The sequence below is a fragment of the Nyctereutes procyonoides genome, unplaced genomic scaffold (genome assembly GCF_905146905.1).
Source record: "Nyctereutes procyonoides isolate TBG_1078 unplaced genomic scaffold, NYPRO_anot_genome, whole genome shotgun sequence".
In the NCBI taxonomy this organism is placed as follows: Eukaryota; Metazoa; Chordata; class Mammalia; order Carnivora; family Canidae; genus Nyctereutes; species Nyctereutes procyonoides.
This window is the reverse complement of record NW_026575111.1, coordinates 842,960-860,832: the sequence shown is the minus strand read 5'-3', so window position 1 is coordinate 860,832 and position 17,873 is coordinate 842,960. Positions and strand designations below refer to the sequence as shown.

The 17,873-nt window shown below is 63.4% G+C and overlaps 2 protein-coding genes across 4 annotated transcripts in view; one reads left to right on the top strand and one right to left on the bottom strand.

Moving 5' to 3' along the window:
- LOC129514852 (transcription factor IIIB 90 kDa subunit) overlaps positions 1-17,873 on the bottom strand; it is a 52,693-nt gene that overhangs the window by 12,514 nt on the left and 22,306 nt on the right. The window contains exons 4-9 of one of the 3 annotated variants that reach the window (XM_055333551.1): positions 10,384-10,415; positions 7,930-8,002; positions 2,633-2,782; positions 1,627-1,720; positions 546-672; positions 15-54 (exon numbers count right to left, since the gene is read on the bottom strand). In XM_055333551.1, the coding sequence (XP_055189526.1) occupies positions 15-54; positions 546-672; positions 1,627-1,720; positions 2,633-2,782; positions 7,930-8,002; positions 10,384-10,415 (516 nt within the window). The other 2 variants (XM_055333553.1, XM_055333552.1) reach the window with 2 other exon arrangements.
- On the top strand, positions 4,308-6,531 carry LOC129514854 (BTB/POZ domain-containing protein 6). The gene is made up of 4 exons (XM_055333554.1): positions 4,308-4,757; positions 4,904-4,994; positions 5,094-5,212; positions 5,338-6,531. The coding sequence occupies exons 1-4, from the start codon at positions 4,342-4,344 to the stop codon at positions 6,368-6,370; spliced, it is 1,659 nt and encodes a 552-aa protein (XP_055189529.1). The 5' UTR covers positions 4,308-4,341; the 3' UTR covers positions 6,371-6,531.

The following is a 17,873-nucleotide window of genomic DNA, read 5'->3' as shown; positions in this document are numbered from 1 at the left end:
GATCGCTTGGTTACCTTCGACTTCCTCCAGTTTCTTGGACAGAACTTGTTCAAGCTGAAACAAAGCAATGAGAACGTTCAGCAAAGAAACGAGGAGACCAGCCGGGGAAGCAGCCCCCTCCGGGGTGCCCAGAGGCCCTCCACATGCGGCGGCCCAGGGTCCCCAGCCGTCCACATAAGTCTTAACAACTGGGCCCCACAGCAAGGCAGCACTTGCCCAAGGCACCGTGCCCGAGGCACCCAAGGCTGAGCCTGGCACAGACCCTAACGGCTGCGGGGAAGGCGGGAGGACCATCTCGAGACCCGGCGCTCCGTGTGCCACCCCTAGTGGGCAGCAGCGGTGCCCCTCCTGCACCCCTCAGCGCCTCACCCCACCATCTGTCTGTCCACCTCTCCCTGCAAGCCATGTAGACGCAGACCCAGTCTAGCCTTTGCAACTGAGCCACTTATTTCAAAATAAGAACGTGAAACATGAGATCTAGAAAATGCTGCTAGATACTCTCGGGCTACACGGGCAAGGCAGGGCCAGGCCGGCGGGGGGCTCACCTGCTTCATGCGCAGCTTCCGCTGCCCGGCTGTGTACGAAGGGGGGTCACACTCCCCCTCCAGGTCGATCCTCATGAACTCGTCCACGGTCAGCTGGCTCGTGGGTGTGTCTTCAAACTCCGTCAGCCTGGAACAAGAGATGTTGCAGGGGGCCCAGGGCCCTTGGAGAGAGCCAGCCCAGCACCCCAGCCACGCTCAGCTACGAGCACCAGGCCCCAGGGAGGAAAGGCCACGCACGCCCGTCGCTCCCACGGGGAGACTCAGAGAAGGCCCAGAAGGAAGGAGGCCCTAGGTGGTCACTGACTACAAATTACCTACGTCTTATGTGACCTATAAAACATCTAAAACTTTTTATTTTGGGGCAGCCTGGGTGGCTCAGCGGTTTGGTGCTGCCTTCAGCCTGGGGTGTGGTCCTGGAGACCCGGGATCGAGTCCCGCGTTGGGCTCCCTGCATGGAGCCTGCTTCTCTCTCTGCCTGTGTCTCTGCCCCTCTCTCTCTCTCTCTCTCTCTCTGCCTTTCATAAGTAAATAAATAAAATATTTGATTTTTTTAAAATTTTAATTAAAAAATTTTAAATAAATTTAAAAATCAAACGAGTGAAACACTTCCTTTTAATCTGCCTTTGGAAACTGCCGCGGGATACGACCTCAGTCGAAAAACAGCCATCAAATGTTCCAGATTCGTGGTGTAAACAGCTACAGCGAAGGGCTGCCTGCGGTCGAGCTGGTGACTCTCCAGTCACAGCCCACGTGCAGCTCATGCTGGAGCTGAGCTGTGCCGCTCCACGAGCGCTGCATCCCAAAGCAGAGCCCGTGAGCCCCTGCTCCCATGGCATGGTGGCCCTCATCTGAGCCTGGCTTCCCCGACCAGCCAGTCGGCTCTCAGCCCACCCCAACCTATTTTAGAGAGAAACTCGGGGTGGAAGTGTCCCCACGGCAGATGCAGCTGGTGTGGCACCAGGAGGGCTGACCAAGACGCCCTGGAGGGGAGGCAGGAGGCCCCTCGAGGACCCCCGCCGAGCTGGACCCAGACCAGGAGGTGGCCCTGAGCAGCCCCAGGCCAGGAACGAGCGCCACCTACCTCTTCCGCAGCGTGGACTCGCACACCTTGACCACGCTGATGACCTCTTTGACGGTTCTCCGGAAATCGTGCATCCTGGCTGCAACCAGAAGTGCTGGAGAGGAGCACGACGGGGAATCAAGAGTCAGAACAGGCAGCAGCAGCCCAGTACTCAGGGGCGGTGAGAGCCCTGCCTGGGGGGGCCTCGGCCCAGTCCCCGGCCTCACCGCGGGTAACGGTCACGTGGTATATGTGACCGTCCCAACACCCGAAAGCCACACGCTGCTTTCCATCCAACTACGCCACGGTTTAAAAAGGGAGGAGGTGCTGCACCACACATTCTTCCTCAAATAAAAGGGGGTTAGAACACGTCTCTGAGAACCTTGCACACCCCCTCAAAGTCAGTGAGTGAACTCTGGGGAGCCTGGTGGTTGTCCACAGAGATAAGGGTTGTGGGGACACAGCCCAGGTCAGAGAGCAAAGGGGGTGGGCTGACTACGAGAGGCCGAGCTGGCCGTGCGCCTGGAACGCAGGCTGAGAGGGGACACGATCCTGCTGGTGGCCGAGCGCAGGAGCGCAGGCACGCAGACCCTCGGCATTCCAGGAAGGAGTGGGGCAGGGGTGCTGGGGGCGGGGCCGCCAGAGAGGAGCCAGGGCCTGCCAGGCGGACTCCAGGCCCCAGGGCTATGTCAGACCCCAGGGTGTCAGGCACAGGGGGAGGGCTCAGACGGGAGACCGGGCAGCTGCCCTCTGGGGGGCTAAGGAGACGGCCTGAAAGACTGGGGCGCCCTCTGCAGTGAGGACTCGGCGCTGGGGGCGGCCTGGACGCAGCCTCGGCCTCCACGGGTGCTGCCCTGCCCCCCCCCCCCCCCCGGGGCTGAGTCAGTGTGGGGGGCAGCTGGGAGTCCTCCGGGGCCAGGTCAGCTCTGGAGACCGCCCGCCCCCACCCACGCGCTTGGCCTCTCCAAGTCAGGACAGGAGCCACCCTGCGGCCAGCGGGGCTGGTGTGGGCGCAGGGCCGTCGTACCCGCTCCGCAGAGGCCCGAGGGCCGCCGGCCGGTGTGCATCCAATCCCTCTTCATCCTCTGCAAGAGCCTCAGGGCTGTCATGGACACCTCGTGGTTCTTCTCACCGAACTCCAGCAGGTGGGCAAAGCGGGGGATGTAGAGGCACGGGTCTGCGGCAGACACGCTGCGTCAGCGGGGCCTGGTGCGAGTCCTGGGGCAGGAGCCGCCCCCCTCACCAGGCCCCACGGGACGTGCGTGTTCCAGACCCAGGGGGCACATGGCGCACAGCGGCCCGCCAGGGCGACCCCTCCCAGTCGTGCCTGGCCCTGGCTGGGGGTGGCCCACCCTCGGCGGTCCCACAGCTGCCTCGGGGGCAGGGTGCGGAGCCCGCACAGCAGCCGCAGGCTGTAGACACGCGGGGGGGGGGGGGTGAGCGCCTTCCCACCATCTGTGGCTGCACCTGCTAGTGTGTCGCGTGAGCTGCGCCCTCTGCCCTCCCTGCAGGCCCCGTTTGTCAGCCAGGGGGGCTCGGAGGGGCCCGAGGGGGCGCGCGCACACGGCCTGCCCCGGCCTGCCCCGCCCCGCTCTGCCCGGCCCCGCTCTGCCCGGCCTCCCGGAGCCGGCTGCCCAGGCGGAGGGGCGCCTGCAGCCTCGGGCACGGCGCAGCAGAGCGTCGGGCGGGGTCGGCCGTGAGCCGCAGGGGCCGCGGGACCGGTGTCCTCCCCGCAGCTCGCAGCTCGCAGCTCGGGGCCCACCTGGCTGCGCTCTGGGCCCTTCCACCCGCTGCCCGTCCTGGTTCCCAGAAGGGAGCAGAGACGAGCGGCCGCCCGGAGGCGTTCCGGGTCCCCAGGGCCGTGGGGGCCGCGCGGGGGCCCAGGCGGGGCGGGCCCAGGCGGGGCGGGGCGGCCGCTCACGAGCAGCTTCCAGGCGCACAGCTCCGTGTCCAGGGATTCCCCGGGGCCCGGGCTTCCACCTCGCGAAACGGCCCAAAACCGTAATAGCAGACGCGCGTGTTTTTCGCCGGAAAAAGGTCTTTTGGGGGCCGAGTGGCGACCAACAGCCCAACCGCAAGGGAGTAGGGGCCGCGGGGGCCGCGGGGCGGGGCGGGCGCGCGGGGCACGGGGTGGACGCCGTGGGGGGACCCGCCGGCCCAGCCCCCGCGCAGGACGCTGCTCTCCGAGGCCCCGGAGCCGCCGGACACACGGCCCGGGAGAGGGCAGGGAAGGGCGCGGCGGGCGGGGGCGACCCCGCGACACCAGCGGGGGCCGGCCTGCGAGGGGCCGTGCGCGTGCCCGCATCCGGGCGGGGGCCCTGGACGCCCCACAGCGCCGCGCCGGGGCCAGCGCGCCCCCCGCTCCCGCCCGCGCCTGCGCACCTGCCGCCCCGCCCCAGCCCGCCGGCGGAGAGGCGGGGCCGGGACGCAGGCCCGGGAGCGCGCACGCCGCCGTCGCGGAGGGGCGGGTGGCGGGACGCAGGCCCGGGAGCGCGCACGCCCCCCCCCCCGCGCGGGGGGCGGGGCCGGCCGTGACGGGCGTGACGTGCGGGCGCCGCGGCGGCAGGGGCTCGGGCGGGCCGGACGGCGCCCCCTGCGGCCGCGCTGCGGGCTGCGGCTGCGGCTGCGGCTGGGGCTCGGGCTCGGGCTCCAGCTCGGGCTCGGGCTGCGCGCCGGCGGGGCGCGGCGGGGCGGGCGGGCGGGGCGGCCCGAGGCAGCAGCGCCCGCCGCGGCCCCATGCTGCTGCCCCTGGCCTGCCTGCACGGCCGGGTGGCGCAGTGCCTCACGGCGCTCCTGGTGCTCGCCGAGCCGCCCCCCCGGCCCCGGCCCCGACCCCGGCCCCGGCCCCGGCGCGGCGCGAGGGTGCACGGGGCGCCGCCGACGCGCGCGGAGGCCGCCCTGCCCGCGAAGATGGCCGCGGAGCTGTACCCCGCCGCCGGCGCCGCGGCCGCCGCCGCCACCGCCACGGACATCGCCAACAGCAACGCCAGCGCCGCCGCCGCCGCCGCCGCCGCCGCCGCCGCGGGCAGGAAGGGCCCGCCCAGCGCCCCGCCGCCCGCCCCGCCGCCGCCCGCGCCCGCGCCGCCCGCGCCCGACAACAACAACTTGGAGAGCCCCAACTGGCAGTCCTGCCACCCGACCCTGCGCGAGAGGTGAGCCCGGGCGGCGCCCCGGTCCCCGCGCCCCCCGGCGCCCCCGCGCCCCCCCCGTCCCCGCGCCCCCGCCCCCCCCCCGCCCTCCTGCCCCCCCCCCGCGCCCCCCGCGAGCCCGAGCCCGAGCCCGCCTCTGCCCTTCGCAGGAACGCGCTGATGTTCAACAACGAGCTCATGGCCGACGTGCACTTCATCGTGGGGCCCCCGGGGGCGGCCCGCAGGGTGCCCGCGCACAAGGTGAGCCGAGGCGCGGCCCAGCCGCCCGGCACCCCGGGGTGGCCCTCCCCGGCCTCCGCGGGGCGGGGCTCAGGGCAGCTTCTGTCTGTCTCCCCGCAGTACGTCCTGGCCGTGGGTAGCTCCGTCTTCTATGCCATGTTCTACGGCGACCTGGCGGAAGTCAAGTCGGAGATCCACATCCCCGACGTGGAGCCCGCGGCCTTCCTGATCCTGCTGAGGTGCGTGTGCAGCCCGAGGCGCCGGTGGGGAGGCGGGAATGCTGCGGGCCGCGGGGCAGGGCCGCGGCAGGGCGGGGCGGCGGCCGGGCCCACGCAGCCTGTGACGCGGTCCCCACCCTGCCCAGGTACATGTACAGCGACGAGATTGACCTGGAGGCCGACACGGTGCTGGCCACTCTCTACGCCGCCAAGAAGTACATTGTCCCCGCGCTAGCAAAAGCCTGTGTCACCTTCCTGGAGACGAGCCTGGAAGCCAAGAACGCCTGTGTCCTGCTGTCCCAGAGCCGGCTGTTTGAGGAGCCAGAGCTGACCCAGCGCTGCTGGGAGGTCATTGACGCTCAGGCCGAGATGGCCCTGAGATCTGAAGGCTTCTGCGAAATCGACTGGCAGACTCTGGAAATCATCGTGACGCGGGAGGCCCTCAACGCCAAGGAGGCCGTGGTCTTCGAGGCCGTCCTGAACTGGGCTGAAGCCGAGTGCAAGAGGCAGGGCCTGCCGGTCACCCCACGCAACAAGAGGCACGTTTTGGGGCCGGCCCTCTATCTGGTCCGAATTCCAACCATGACCCTGGAGGAGTTTGCGAACGGCGCAGCCCAGTCAGACATCCTGACCCTGGAGGAGACCCACGACATCTTCCTATGGTACACGGCGGCCAACAAGCCCCTCCTCAACTTCCCCCTGACCAAGAGGAAGGGCCTTGCCCCGCAGCGGTGCCACCGGTTCCAGTCTTCTGCCTACCGCAGCAACCAGTGGCGCTACCGTGGGCGCTGTGACAGCATCCAGTTTGCTGTGGACAGGAGGGTGTTTGTTGCAGGGCTGGGCCTGTACGGGTCCAGCTCCGGGAAAGCCGAGTACAGCGTGAAGATTGAACTCAAGAGGCTGGGGGTGGTCCTGGCTCAGAACCTGACCAAGTTTGTGTCGGACGGCTCCAGCAACACCTTCTCGGTGTGGTTTGAACACCCCGTGCAGGTCGAGCAGGACACCTTCTACACAGCCAGTGCCGTCCTGGATGGCAGCGAGCTCAGCTATTTCGGGCAGGAAGGCATGACGGAAGTACAGTGTGGGAAGGTGACCTTCCAGTTCCAGTGCTCCTCAGACAGCACCAACGGGACCGGGGTCCAGGGTGGGCAGATCCCCGAGCTCATCTTCTATGCCTGAGGGGCCCTGGGCTGGCGTGGACGCCCTGCCCTCTGCCGGGCACCAGGAGAAAGCCTTTCTCTGCAGCTGGTCCGGCCGGGAAGGGACGTGCAGGAGATTGTGCTACCCGTCCCCCAGCTGGCTGCCTTCCTGACCCCATTAAAGGCTTCGCCAACTTTGTACTTCTCTCGTACTAGTCAGCTGCAGCCCAGAGCTGGGAACCAGAGGCTCCTCTGCAAAGCCAGAGCCTGGGGTGCTGAGTGTTGGCTGCTGGGCAGATCTGGGGGCGCAAGGCAGTCTTCATCCAGGTCCCCTCCCAGTGGTGCCCACACCGTGGGCTAGCTCTGGGGACCTTGCCATCCATCCCACCCTCATGAGTTCACAGTGGTACGACGCCTAGCCCAGACCTTCCCTTCAAATCCACATTTGGGAAAAAATACCTAAAATAGTGCACGTCTACCTGGATTTTCATAACAAAGTTTCAGTGAAACGAGCTACCGATAGATTAGTGATGGAAGGAGCGTGAGGCTGGGGCAGGTGCCTTCCCCTGTGTTCCTTCCAGCACACAAAAAGCTCTCCAGTGCTGAGCCCTGCTTCCTGGTTAGAAACTGCCCCCTGGGGAGGTCGGCTGTCCCTGAGCTTGCCCTCTGCTGGCAGGCTGGCTTCCGCTGTGGGTCTGTCGCTAGAATGCTCTAGAAAAGGCCCGGTGACGGCTTCTGTCATACTTTGTGATGCATCGCAACCTCTGAGACAAAGCCCTACTGTAGGACTGGACTCCGGTTTGAGGGTGGTGGCGTGAAGTGGGGCTCTCTGCTGGCCCAAGGCTGCAGACCCTGGGGACCTATGTCCTGCCTCAGGCTCGCCAGCACCTTCCATGGCAGGCCCCAGACAGCCCCTGCCCAGGTGTACTTCAGGGTAACGCAGGCTCTTTGAGCCCGTCTTCCCAGACTGTGTGCTCTGGGGCCAGTTGCTTTGCTTCTGAAAACCCTTAGCTTGACCCCCAGAGGGAGGGACCGAGTCACTTGGGACAAGGAAATGGCATCTTGGACAGGGTCTGGGCCGGGAGCAGACCACCCAAGCCTGGTGTACCTCTGCAGCTGCACCCCCCCACCCCGCCCCATCCTGCCGGACCCTGCCTTTTCAGCCCCAGGGTACCACCCTGGGGGTTATCCAGGACTAAACCCCGGTCCACCCTCCCTGGCCCTGCATTCCACCTTCTTGAAACGAAATACACTTGTAAAGGGCAAAACAGAGAGCAGCCCCTGCAAGTGGACTGTGAAGACAATCCTGTCAGTAAAGCTCCCGAGGAGACGGAACGGGCCAGCGACACCCCCACTCTGTGTGCAGAGATCCTGCCTTCCCTGGGACACCTGCCACCAGGTGTATTCCTTCCGTGTCCTCCTCCACACCTGCCGGGGACAGACCGTGGGCAGTCTTGTTTTAAACCAGGAGTAACCTCCAAACTGTCAGGGTCTTGGCTACTTCTCAGACGTTCCTTACCACCTGGTGGGGCCCTGGCCCCTGCACGTGACTCCCTCCCACTCCGGGCACCTTGTTGCCCTCTGCCAGCCCCAGCATACCTATCGCCGGCGCGTTGATGCAGAGCTCTCTTGCCAGAAGAAGGAACGTCTTCCCCAGCACGTAAACGTTCACCTGTTAGGAAGAGGCCACAACACAGAACAGCATTTGAATTTAGGGGATGTTTGGGTTTTTTTCCTCACGATGCATTTCATTCACTGTCCAGTGTGACAGATGCAACGTAAAAGCTCCAGGACCGCCCCTGCCCCCACCCCTCAGAGCAGCCCAGGGCCCTGCTTCCCAATCGCAGGCAGCTTTTTCAGACCCTGCCACTGTCTCAGCAATAACTGGGTTTGCTAACCAAGTGTAGACACCCGGAGCTCAGTGTGTGTAATTCAGGGTGGTGTGCAGCTGCCTATGCAGGGCCCACTGGCCACCCCGCCCCACGCAGACTGGGATCCTTATCTGTGGCCCCAGGGACCAGCTGAGTCATGGCCATGGGTCCCCGCAGATCTCAGGAACTCCCCCACCTCCCAGGCTGCTCCCACTTCGAGTCCAAATCGGCTGTGGAGTCCAGCGCCTGGCCAGGGTGCAGACCTCCTCTGTTGCTGAGCCTGAGGCTGTCCTAAGAGCCTGCCCTGTGCTGACCAAGGCTGCGGTGCTACGGGGAGGGGGCTTCTGAGCAGTGTTTGACGGCAGCCATGGAAAACGCCATGGGGCTTGGATGAGGTGCAGAATTGGGAAAAGCCGGGGCTGAGCCCCTCCTGCCTGAGCTGCAGAGGGTGTGGCCCTCTGCCTCTGGCTTCCCCGTAGACCTCCTTTGCCTCGTGAAGCCTGGCCTGTGAAGTCCTGGTTGAGGGCTCCTTAACCCTGAGCCCAAGAAGCCACCAGAAAAGAGTGTGAAGAACCAAGACCTCGGCGTGCGGCACGCCCATCAGGGGGTCTGGGCAGCACACATGGGGGCTTGTGGCCATCAGAGAGCACTAAAGAATGGAACAGAGGCCCGTCAGCTCAGGGCCTCCTGAGTGAAGCCCCCGTCCTCGGGCTGGCAGCTCACGGAGCATGCTTCTAAAGGGACTCTGCCCTTGGGCTGCCCACACACGTGCAGGTGTGCATCTTCTAGGAGCGCCCGGCCTTCGCTGGGCTCCTGCCAAGCTCCTGCACCTTGACCCTCCTGACCTCATGCCCGTCTGGAGCAGAGTGGAACTCACGTGCCCCGCAATGTGCTGTTCCCTGCCCGCTGCGCACACCCGACCCACCTCCCTGACAGTGTCCCAAGCACACAAAGACCTAGATGCTAAGGAAAAGGGTTCTCTGAAGGGACTTCAGGTGAAAAGTCGAAATGCTAAGCGGCCTGCTGGCTACAGCACCTGGCGTGATTGCCAGAGATGCCGACGTCCGTCTACGGGCATCAGAAACTGGGACATGGACTCTGAGGATCGGTGAGGATCGGTCCCTGCGGAAGTGGCTGGTCACCGCTGGGTGTGGCCGGCCAGCCTTCCTGCTCCTGTCCAATTGGCAGGCGGGCTCTGCGTGAAGGCGGCCCGAGTGCGCCTGTGCCTGCCATGCCTTGATGGGGTGACGGGACCCCCCACCCCATCCTGCCCGGGAGAGCTCACCCGGATCCAAACCCCGGCAGGAACACCAACAACAGAATCGTGAACATGGGTCAGCCGTGGGTGGTCCCGCACCAGCCTCACTCCGTGCTCCCCGGGAAGTCCTAGGGTGGCAACACGCCGCCACACGTGGAGCGCCGGGTTTCCACAATCCCAGCACATTACTGTGAGCCCGGCCACAGAGTACTTGAGCAGGACTCCTGACATTCCACGCACGCAGGCAGCATCTGCTTTACCTGTTAGTCTAGCTCTGTCTGCGGGGGGCCTGCAGCCACCAGCACCACAGGCCCCATGTGCACACGTGCACCTGACCAAGCCTTCCTCAGAGGGGCGGGAGCTCTGTGAGTCCCACACGCACCCTCACACTGCGGTCATGTCTGTTTTCCCGGACACCCCTGCCCTGTCCAAGTCCTCAGCAGTGATCACCGTGCCTGCCCCAGCGCATCAGCAGGGACGGGACATGTGCAGAGCTTCGATGGCCCCACCCTGGTGAATGCCCGTCCACACAGGTGTCCCTCTTGCTGTACCCTTCCATTTTATTCAGTACCTCGGAAACAACAGATGGAACAGAAAACGCTTTCCTGGTACCCAGAGTTCCTAAATACGCTATAAGGTGGATTCTTATACTGTTGAAGATAGAGTTCTTTTTCTTCTAAAGAACCTCCCTTCCCTCAGACCAAGTTCACCTGGGTCTTTCCACTGGTTCTGAGGCCGAGGCTGCCCAGGCCAGCACTGTGACCCCATGTTTACTGCCCCCGACCCCCCCACTCCCCCCACTGGTCTTGCATCAGATCCCAGCCCGGCGTGTCCTCTGCCTGGGGACCAGCCTCCTGGGTGTGTGGTGCACGCCCCAGTCGCAGCCTCCCTTGGGAAGGGGGCTCAGAAAGGAAGCCAATGTACCTGGAGCAGGTCACTGAGGTCGAGGAGCATGTCTGCAGCAGGAGTCAAGGATCATCTGCGCCCAAGCCCACGGGCTCCAGTTACCCGACCACCTTTCCGAGGCACAGACCCAGCCCCCCCAACCTGGGCTCGGCCCTGGATCTCAGGGGAGGGAGGGAGGTGTCTGCAGCAGGGCTGTGCAGAACCTGCCAGAGACCCCTGACAAGCACTCCCGGGGCGAGGGGCAGCAGAGCCCATCACGTCGTCCCCGGAGTACTTGCTGCTTCGCAGAGCACCCCTCACGCCCCAAGTGGCACAGTCCAGAAGCACGTGACAACACTCACTGCTCCCTTGAGCATCTAGTGAGCGCCCGCTGGGTGCCGCGTGGGCCTCTGGCCCACGACTCGTGGCTCCTGGGGGGCAGACACAGGCACAGAGGGCCCTGGTGGCGGGCGGGCACCTCCGTGGTGCCGGTGCTCGAGGGACAGCTGTGGGGCCTCTGGCATGGAACCTGTCCTCACTCTCAGCAGATGATTAAAGAGTAACCGCATCATGTCCTCAGTGATTCGAAACCCAGGTGGACCCACGTGCGCACACAGACACACAACAAGGCACGCACCCCTGCGTAAGGCAGCTGGTCAAGCGAGGTCAAACGTCCTGTCGCTCCCCAGTGCGCTGTGGCCTTGAGAAGGTAACCGAGAGGAGTCCGATGCGCCGCATCAGAGCCAGGGCAGGGTCGGGGGGGACGCCTGGGCCCAAACACAGGAGAAAGAGGCCCCCGATGCCACAGCGTCCCAACAGGCCCCAGACACCCCGCCACGGCCTCTGAGGTCCTTGAATAAAGGGCACCCTGGGTCCCGGTCTCTGGAGGCACGCGCTTCGGCGGGAGCGTCGCCACAGGACGAGCAGCGAGCACGAAGTGTGGAAAGGAGTCCACGGGAGCGGGGGGCAGCGGTCCTACGCGAGCGAGCACAGACCCGCGTCCACACAGGCAACACGGGAGACGCGCCAAACCGAGAGGCGCCAGAAGGCTCCAGAAACACTCGGGGTACAGCGCGCAGGTCAGGGGCTGCCGGTGGGCGGGAGGGGACTGACTTCCGGGCACTGAGGCCACTCCACGTGATGCCACGGGCATGGGCGCCCACCGCTCCCGTCAAACCCATAAGGGACACCACAGGACAGGCCGGGCGAGCCCTCGTCAGCCCTGCTGGGCCGTCCAGGACGCCGCTGCGGCGTGGGCAGGGGGTCGGGGGAGGTGGGGGGTCCGCACCGCTTTTCTTTTAACCTACAACTGCTCTAAAAAGTGAAGTCTTCAAAAGAGAATGAAATAAAATAAAAGCCAAGTCATCGGTACGTTCGGAGCAGACATTTCAAGGGAAGCAAAGAGCCGGTAAGCACCCGCGAAGGGATCGCCCTCGGCTGTCGGAGACCTGCAGGCGGAGGGCCCCCAGCAGCACCGGATGCTGGCAGGGATGTGGGCCTCCCCCGCTCCCGCAGTCTGCCGGCTGCGCTGCCGCCGAACGGCCACGCTGGCACAAGGCTGGCACGTTTCTCGTAGCACGGACCACGCCTGCCTCGACCGGACCGCCCCACGTCCACCCGCGAGCCTTGTACCAGCAGCCGAAAGCCAAGAAGAGCCCAGACGTCCACCCACAGAAGAACCCGTGGCCTGTCACACGTTCCCACAATGGAGGGGGCACTTCTTGGCACACCCCACACGGATGGGCCCGAAGCTCGCCTTACGAACAGGGCTCCCCTGGGCGTCTGGAATGAGCAGAACCAATGGGTGGGGGTCCCCGGAACAGTGGGTGCCTCGGGGGCAGGGTGGCCGCGTGGTGGTGTCGCCCCGAGTCCTGATGGGGAGCCTGGTTGCAAAGATGCATACAATTGGCAAAACTCAAGCAGTACCACAAACACTCATGTATTTGTTTTATGCCAATTTTACCCCAAAAGGGAAAAGAAAAATATAGACAAATACTGCAATCTGGTCAGTTAACGACTGGCCAGCTGAAGGGCTTACAGGGAGCAGCAGAGGCCGGTGCCTTACTCTGAAATGTGCCGGACGGTGGGAGGCTGGGAGGGCAGGGGAGCGGGTGAGGGCCGCGGGATGGACACGGCTAGGGGTGTGCACCGTCTGATTCCTTCCACCTTGCCAGGTGTCGGAGAGCCCCCACGGCACAATGATGGGGGAGAGCGTGTACATTTTAAAAAGGAGACCGGACTTCAAATTAAGCAAGCTGATACGACCGGTCTCCTTGAGACGCAGAGGCAGTGGGGCACGCGGCCAGGGCTCGCTGGCTGCTGGACGCACCGACAGGCTGAATAACGTGCTTCCCGCCTGCTCACGCCCGCAGGGCCGGGCCCACGACAGGTCCCCAGTGATGGGCATTTAGGGATGTTGTGGTGGCCGTGCAAGGTCTTCTGTCCGGCCTGCCCAGTGGGCCTGGGTCTCCACCTATTGCTAAGCAGCTGCTCCCAACCTCCCGGCACAGGGACATCAACCAGTCCTCCAAATTTGCTGGAATCGTGAAGTCGGTGTGGACGAGGCCTGTCTAAAGCCCTGGTGGCGCTGAGCAAAGCGCCCCAGCGTGACCACATCTGTTCCCGTGGGCCGGCCCCTCCTCCCGGTCCCTCGCCCTGCTCCCATGGCATGTTCCTCCCAGACATGCCCTACTAGGTGGGACGTCTGCTCAGCCAACAGCAGCTTCGAGTGCCGGTCGCAGAAGAGAGCAGCAGCAGATAAACCACCACCAGAAGATTCTAGACACTCCTGAGGGTCAACAGACCAAAACGCAGGGGCCTCGCGCAGACTTCCGGCAGGCTGTGAGAAGTGCACACAGAGCCTCCGCTGCCCTGACGTCCAGGACCGGGTCCACCACGACAGGGACGGGGACACCATGTGGCTGGCCTGCATCTTGCTTTTGGAAGAACGATCAGACGAGGCTTGATTTAAACTCAGACCCACGTTCAACGTGAGATTTCTCTACACGGCCTCACACCCAAGTGCTCCCTCAGGACGCCCAAAGACAGGACCAGGGAGACTGCTCTTGGCGCCCAGTCCACCAGAAGGTCTGGAAGGTCCTGCACGTGTGTCCAGCAGACGACGGTGGGAATGGCGGGGCGGCCACGCTACGAGCTGGCACCACCATTCCCAGGCCCGGATGGAAACCTGGGCAGGGAGGCACTTATTTATGGGCCCAACACACACCTCTGTCTACAGAGGAGCTCGCAGCCGTGCCCCCTGCACTGTTTCGCCTGGCAAAGGAGTGGTAGCCTGCAGGGCTCCGAGCCTGCCCCCACGCACACGCCGAGCACACACTGCCTGCTACACTGACCCTGCTCCCTGCACTCTCCACATCCCCAGCACAATGCACCTGACCCCAGAGACGGGGCCAGGCTGCAGCATCCTGTGCTGGGGTTTCCTCTGTGTACACCACTCCTTGAATGAATGATCGACACAGGTCTCCGTCACCACTCTGCACGACACTCCCACAGCGTGGAGGTGCCTGCACCCTTGCACCCTGCCCTCGGGGCTCCACACCAGGACCTGTGCCAGGAAGAGGTATGGGAAAGACCGAGGGCCAGATCCCAGGTCAGCCGCATGCGCTGGCACACCAGTGGCCCTGCTGCCCTGACTGCTGGGGGAGGACATGCCCTGGCCCCAGCGCCAGGCCCAGCCTCCCAACACCGGCACAGTCCATCCTGTGCTGGCGGCTCCTGGTTCCAGCACACCTGTGCCTCCCCACACCCATGAGGGCCCTGTGCACCCGGCTCAGGCCCAGCCTGGTGCAGTCCTCGCTCGGGCATCACGCTGACCTCCGTGCTCTGGAAGTTCTCTGCTCCGCACAGGCTGGCAGCAGGCCAGCATCTCTGACTGGGGAGCTCTGGGAAGGCCAGCATCCCTGATGCCAGGGAGTAGCAGCCATAGGCTGCTGTGGCTGAGAGGAGGGAGGGAGGGAAAGGGACATGGGAGCTGGAAGCTACAGCCATTGGCCATGGGGAAAGCCACGGACAGTCCACACAAGGAAGGAGACAGTCCAGACCTCAGTCTCGAAAGGCTCACCCGTGGCTGGAGGCAAACCCACCCAGGGCCCCACCGCAGAGGCAGGCAGAGCACTTAGGGGTGAATGCCAGGCAAGGAGGGGCTGCTGCTCCCCATCAGGAGATCCCCCTCCCGCACGATGCACAGGAGAGCGCCCCTCCAGCCAAAAAGCCAGATAAAATGCAGGAGAGCGACTGGGAGCCACCCTTGTGGGGCAGACCCTCAAGAGAAGGAGGGCCATGCCCGTTGCTTGAGCTCCCGCTTAGGGCACCAGCTGCCCTGGGGCCAGGCACACAGGCCTGGGGCTCGTGCAGTCCTGCCTGCAGGAAGGTGAAGCTTAGGGTCCGGGCGTTTCCAAGACAGCCACACTCAGGGACCAGACTGTCAAGAGCACGCAGCCCCTGCAAGAAGTGGCAAAAGAGAAGTGGTCGAATGTCATGTCACGGGCTCCCCCAGACCTGGCAGCAGCAGTCCACGTGGAGGGTGGGAGCCGGTGGGAAAGAGATCCCGGGCTCCCGCCCCTGGCCCAAGGCGAGCACACACCGAAGCTCCTGGTTAGGTCCCGGGCGGGGCCAGCACCGGACATGGCCAGCTCCCCACAGTCCACCGGCCTGCCAGAGGACAGGACCGTCCTCGGGGGGAAAATTATCCACAGTCCCCACAGTCCTTCAAACATAACACCCATCAATTCAATAAGACTTACCTAGCATGAGAGCAGGCAAGACCAAGTAAATATCCTCAAACCAATAAAAACAGAACCACCCGCGATCCTCCTGTCGGGAGTTATTAAAGACTTTCACGGAAAGAGAATTTTACCGAAGACACAGACTCTAGTAGAAAGAATCTACTGAGGGGCGCCTGCGTGGCTCAGGCAGGGAAGCGTCTGCCTTGGGCTTAGCTCATGATCCCGGGGTCCTGGGATCGAGTCCTGCCTCGTGCTCCCTGCTCAGCGGGGCACCTGCTTCTCCCTCTGCCCCTGCCCTCCCCCTGCTCATGCTCTCTCTTTTTCTTTCTATCTCAAACAAATAAATAAAATCTTTAAAAAAAAAAAAACAGATAAGGGCGGCCCAGGTGGCTCAGCAGTTTAGAGCCGCCTCCAGCCCAGGGCGTGATCCTGGGGTCCCTGGATCGAGTCCCGCGTCGGGCTCCCTGCATGGAGCCTGCTCCTCCCTCTGCCTGCCTCTCTCTCTCTCTGTCTCTCATGGATCAATAAATAAAATCTTAAAAAAAAAAACAAAACCAGATAGGTTAGACACACAGAGGAAAGGTCAAGGGAACTCACAGATACAGGTCCTGGGAAAACAGACTGAAATAGAGAGAGGAGAAGAAAAGCAAACAGAGAACAGAAACTGCCAAACCCAGGGTGGGACGTGATGCTGTGGCGGCACTGGAGCCCAGAGGGAACAGAGAGGATGGGGCAGTCCCCAGACCAGACGTGACTGTGCCCCAGACTGCCCCAGGACAGACAAAAGACACAGAGCGACAATAACAAGCAGGACAAACACACTCCTTGCCAGCAGGGAGTGGGGAGGTCAGTGCCTTGAAAACAGTGACGGGAAGATGCAGAGTCCCCTGGACAGGACGGGGAGAGGCACGGAGACCAGTGAGCGCCACGAGAAGCACCGCCAGCCACAGGGACATCCTTCAAAGTAAACATGTATCATACAGACAAAAGCGGAGAGAAGCGTCTTCCCGGAGGCCGACCGCAGACACAGAAGGAAACGGCCCAGATGCACGCACAAAAATGCAGGACGCAAAGGGTCACAACGGGGAAATGTGAACGGGCGCTGAGAGGGCAAGCGGCGGTGGCCACGGTGACACACTGCGTGGTCCAAGCCGCCCGGGGCTGCCATCGGGGGCACAGGGTGTGACGGAGAGCAGGGGCAACACAGTGACACGTAAGCATGTGAGACACCAGTGACTTCAAGGAAACAGAATAAAACACTTGAGTTCTCTGAGAGCTGGTGAGAAAGAGAGCAAAGGACAAACGAACAGACAGCAAAACAGCGGTGGAATTAGACGCAAATATACCAACAAGACATTTAATTCAAACGGGTGAAATTCTCCAACAGAAATATTCTAAGACTGGATTAAAAGGGACGCCTTAGTGGCTCAGGGGCTGAGCACCTGCCTTGGGCCCAGCTCATGACCCCGGGGTCCTGGGATTGAGTCCCATGTTGGGCTCCCTGCGTGGAGCCTGATTCTCCCTCCGCCTGTGTCTCTGCCTCTCTCTGTCTCTCTCTCTCTGTGTCTCTCACGAATAAATAAATAAAACCTTTAAAAATTTTTTTAAAGTAAAAAGAACTAGTTGATGTCATTCATCGATTAAGGGACACATCCCAGTATTTATCACTCTGATAAATACGTGGGAGATGTGCACCCTTCCTGACAAGTGCTCTCAGCAGGAGGGCGCCTGCAGACCCCCACAGCGGGTGTGGACGGCACCGCCCACGGTCCAGACACAGCCAAGGGCGCCTCGCCCACCGGGGCACACAGCACGTGCAGCGCTGCAGGTGCACAGACGGGCAAGAACAGGTGGCAGGTACACAGATCGGAAGGGATGAACCACAGTGGCCACACACAGCAGCGCACCGTAAAGAAACAAGGCGATCCCAGCGTTCCAACACTAAGACTGGTAACTGACTTCTGTGGTATGGGCCGTCACGTCGACTGTACCCGTACGCGTCACCACCCAGACAGAGGCCGTCCATGCTAGTGCGGGGCACGCGCTCGGGAACAGCCTGACACAGCACGGGAAAGACCCCCTCGCCACAAGTAACACGTCGCAGGATGTGGGGGGCACCCAAAGAAGCAAAGGATAGTCCTCGACTGGAAGGTTCACTATTGTTAAAATGAGCATCAATGTCAATCTCCCCACATATGGATCCATGAACCCTAATGAAAAGATCCCAGAAGCTTTCTCATAGGAACAGACAATGTGACTGTCACACAGAAGGCCAGAGCCCAAGGACAGCCGCGGGGGCTGCTACAGGTCCTCAGACGCGGGCCCGGGCCGCGGGCAGTGAGTGAAGCAGAGGAGGGCTCCCGCGGGCACCACGTGCCGGACGCCCCTGGACAGAAGCAAACCCGACCCTTCCTGTCCGACAGTGGACAACACAGTGCCAGCTGACCCCTCAGAAATCCCAAACTCCAAGGGGCCCCGTAAAACCAGAAGCTTCTGGAAGGGACACCATGAGAGTCTCTCCCCGATTTCCATGACTTCCATCAGCCATAGGTAGAGGCCAAGCTGCGAAGGTAGCCCTCCGTCAGAGCTCCGGTGGCAGGAAGGTCCCACCACCATGGACACGGCGCAGCGGGGAGGCCCCTGTGCACACAGCTCAGGGCCGGACCGACAGGCTGGCCAGCAGTGCCCCGGGTCCTGGATGCCCCCGGCTGCCCGACACCGGTGCAGGCAGCCCGCTCCACGGCAGCCTATCGTGGCTTTCAATCTGCAACTCCCTGGTGCCCG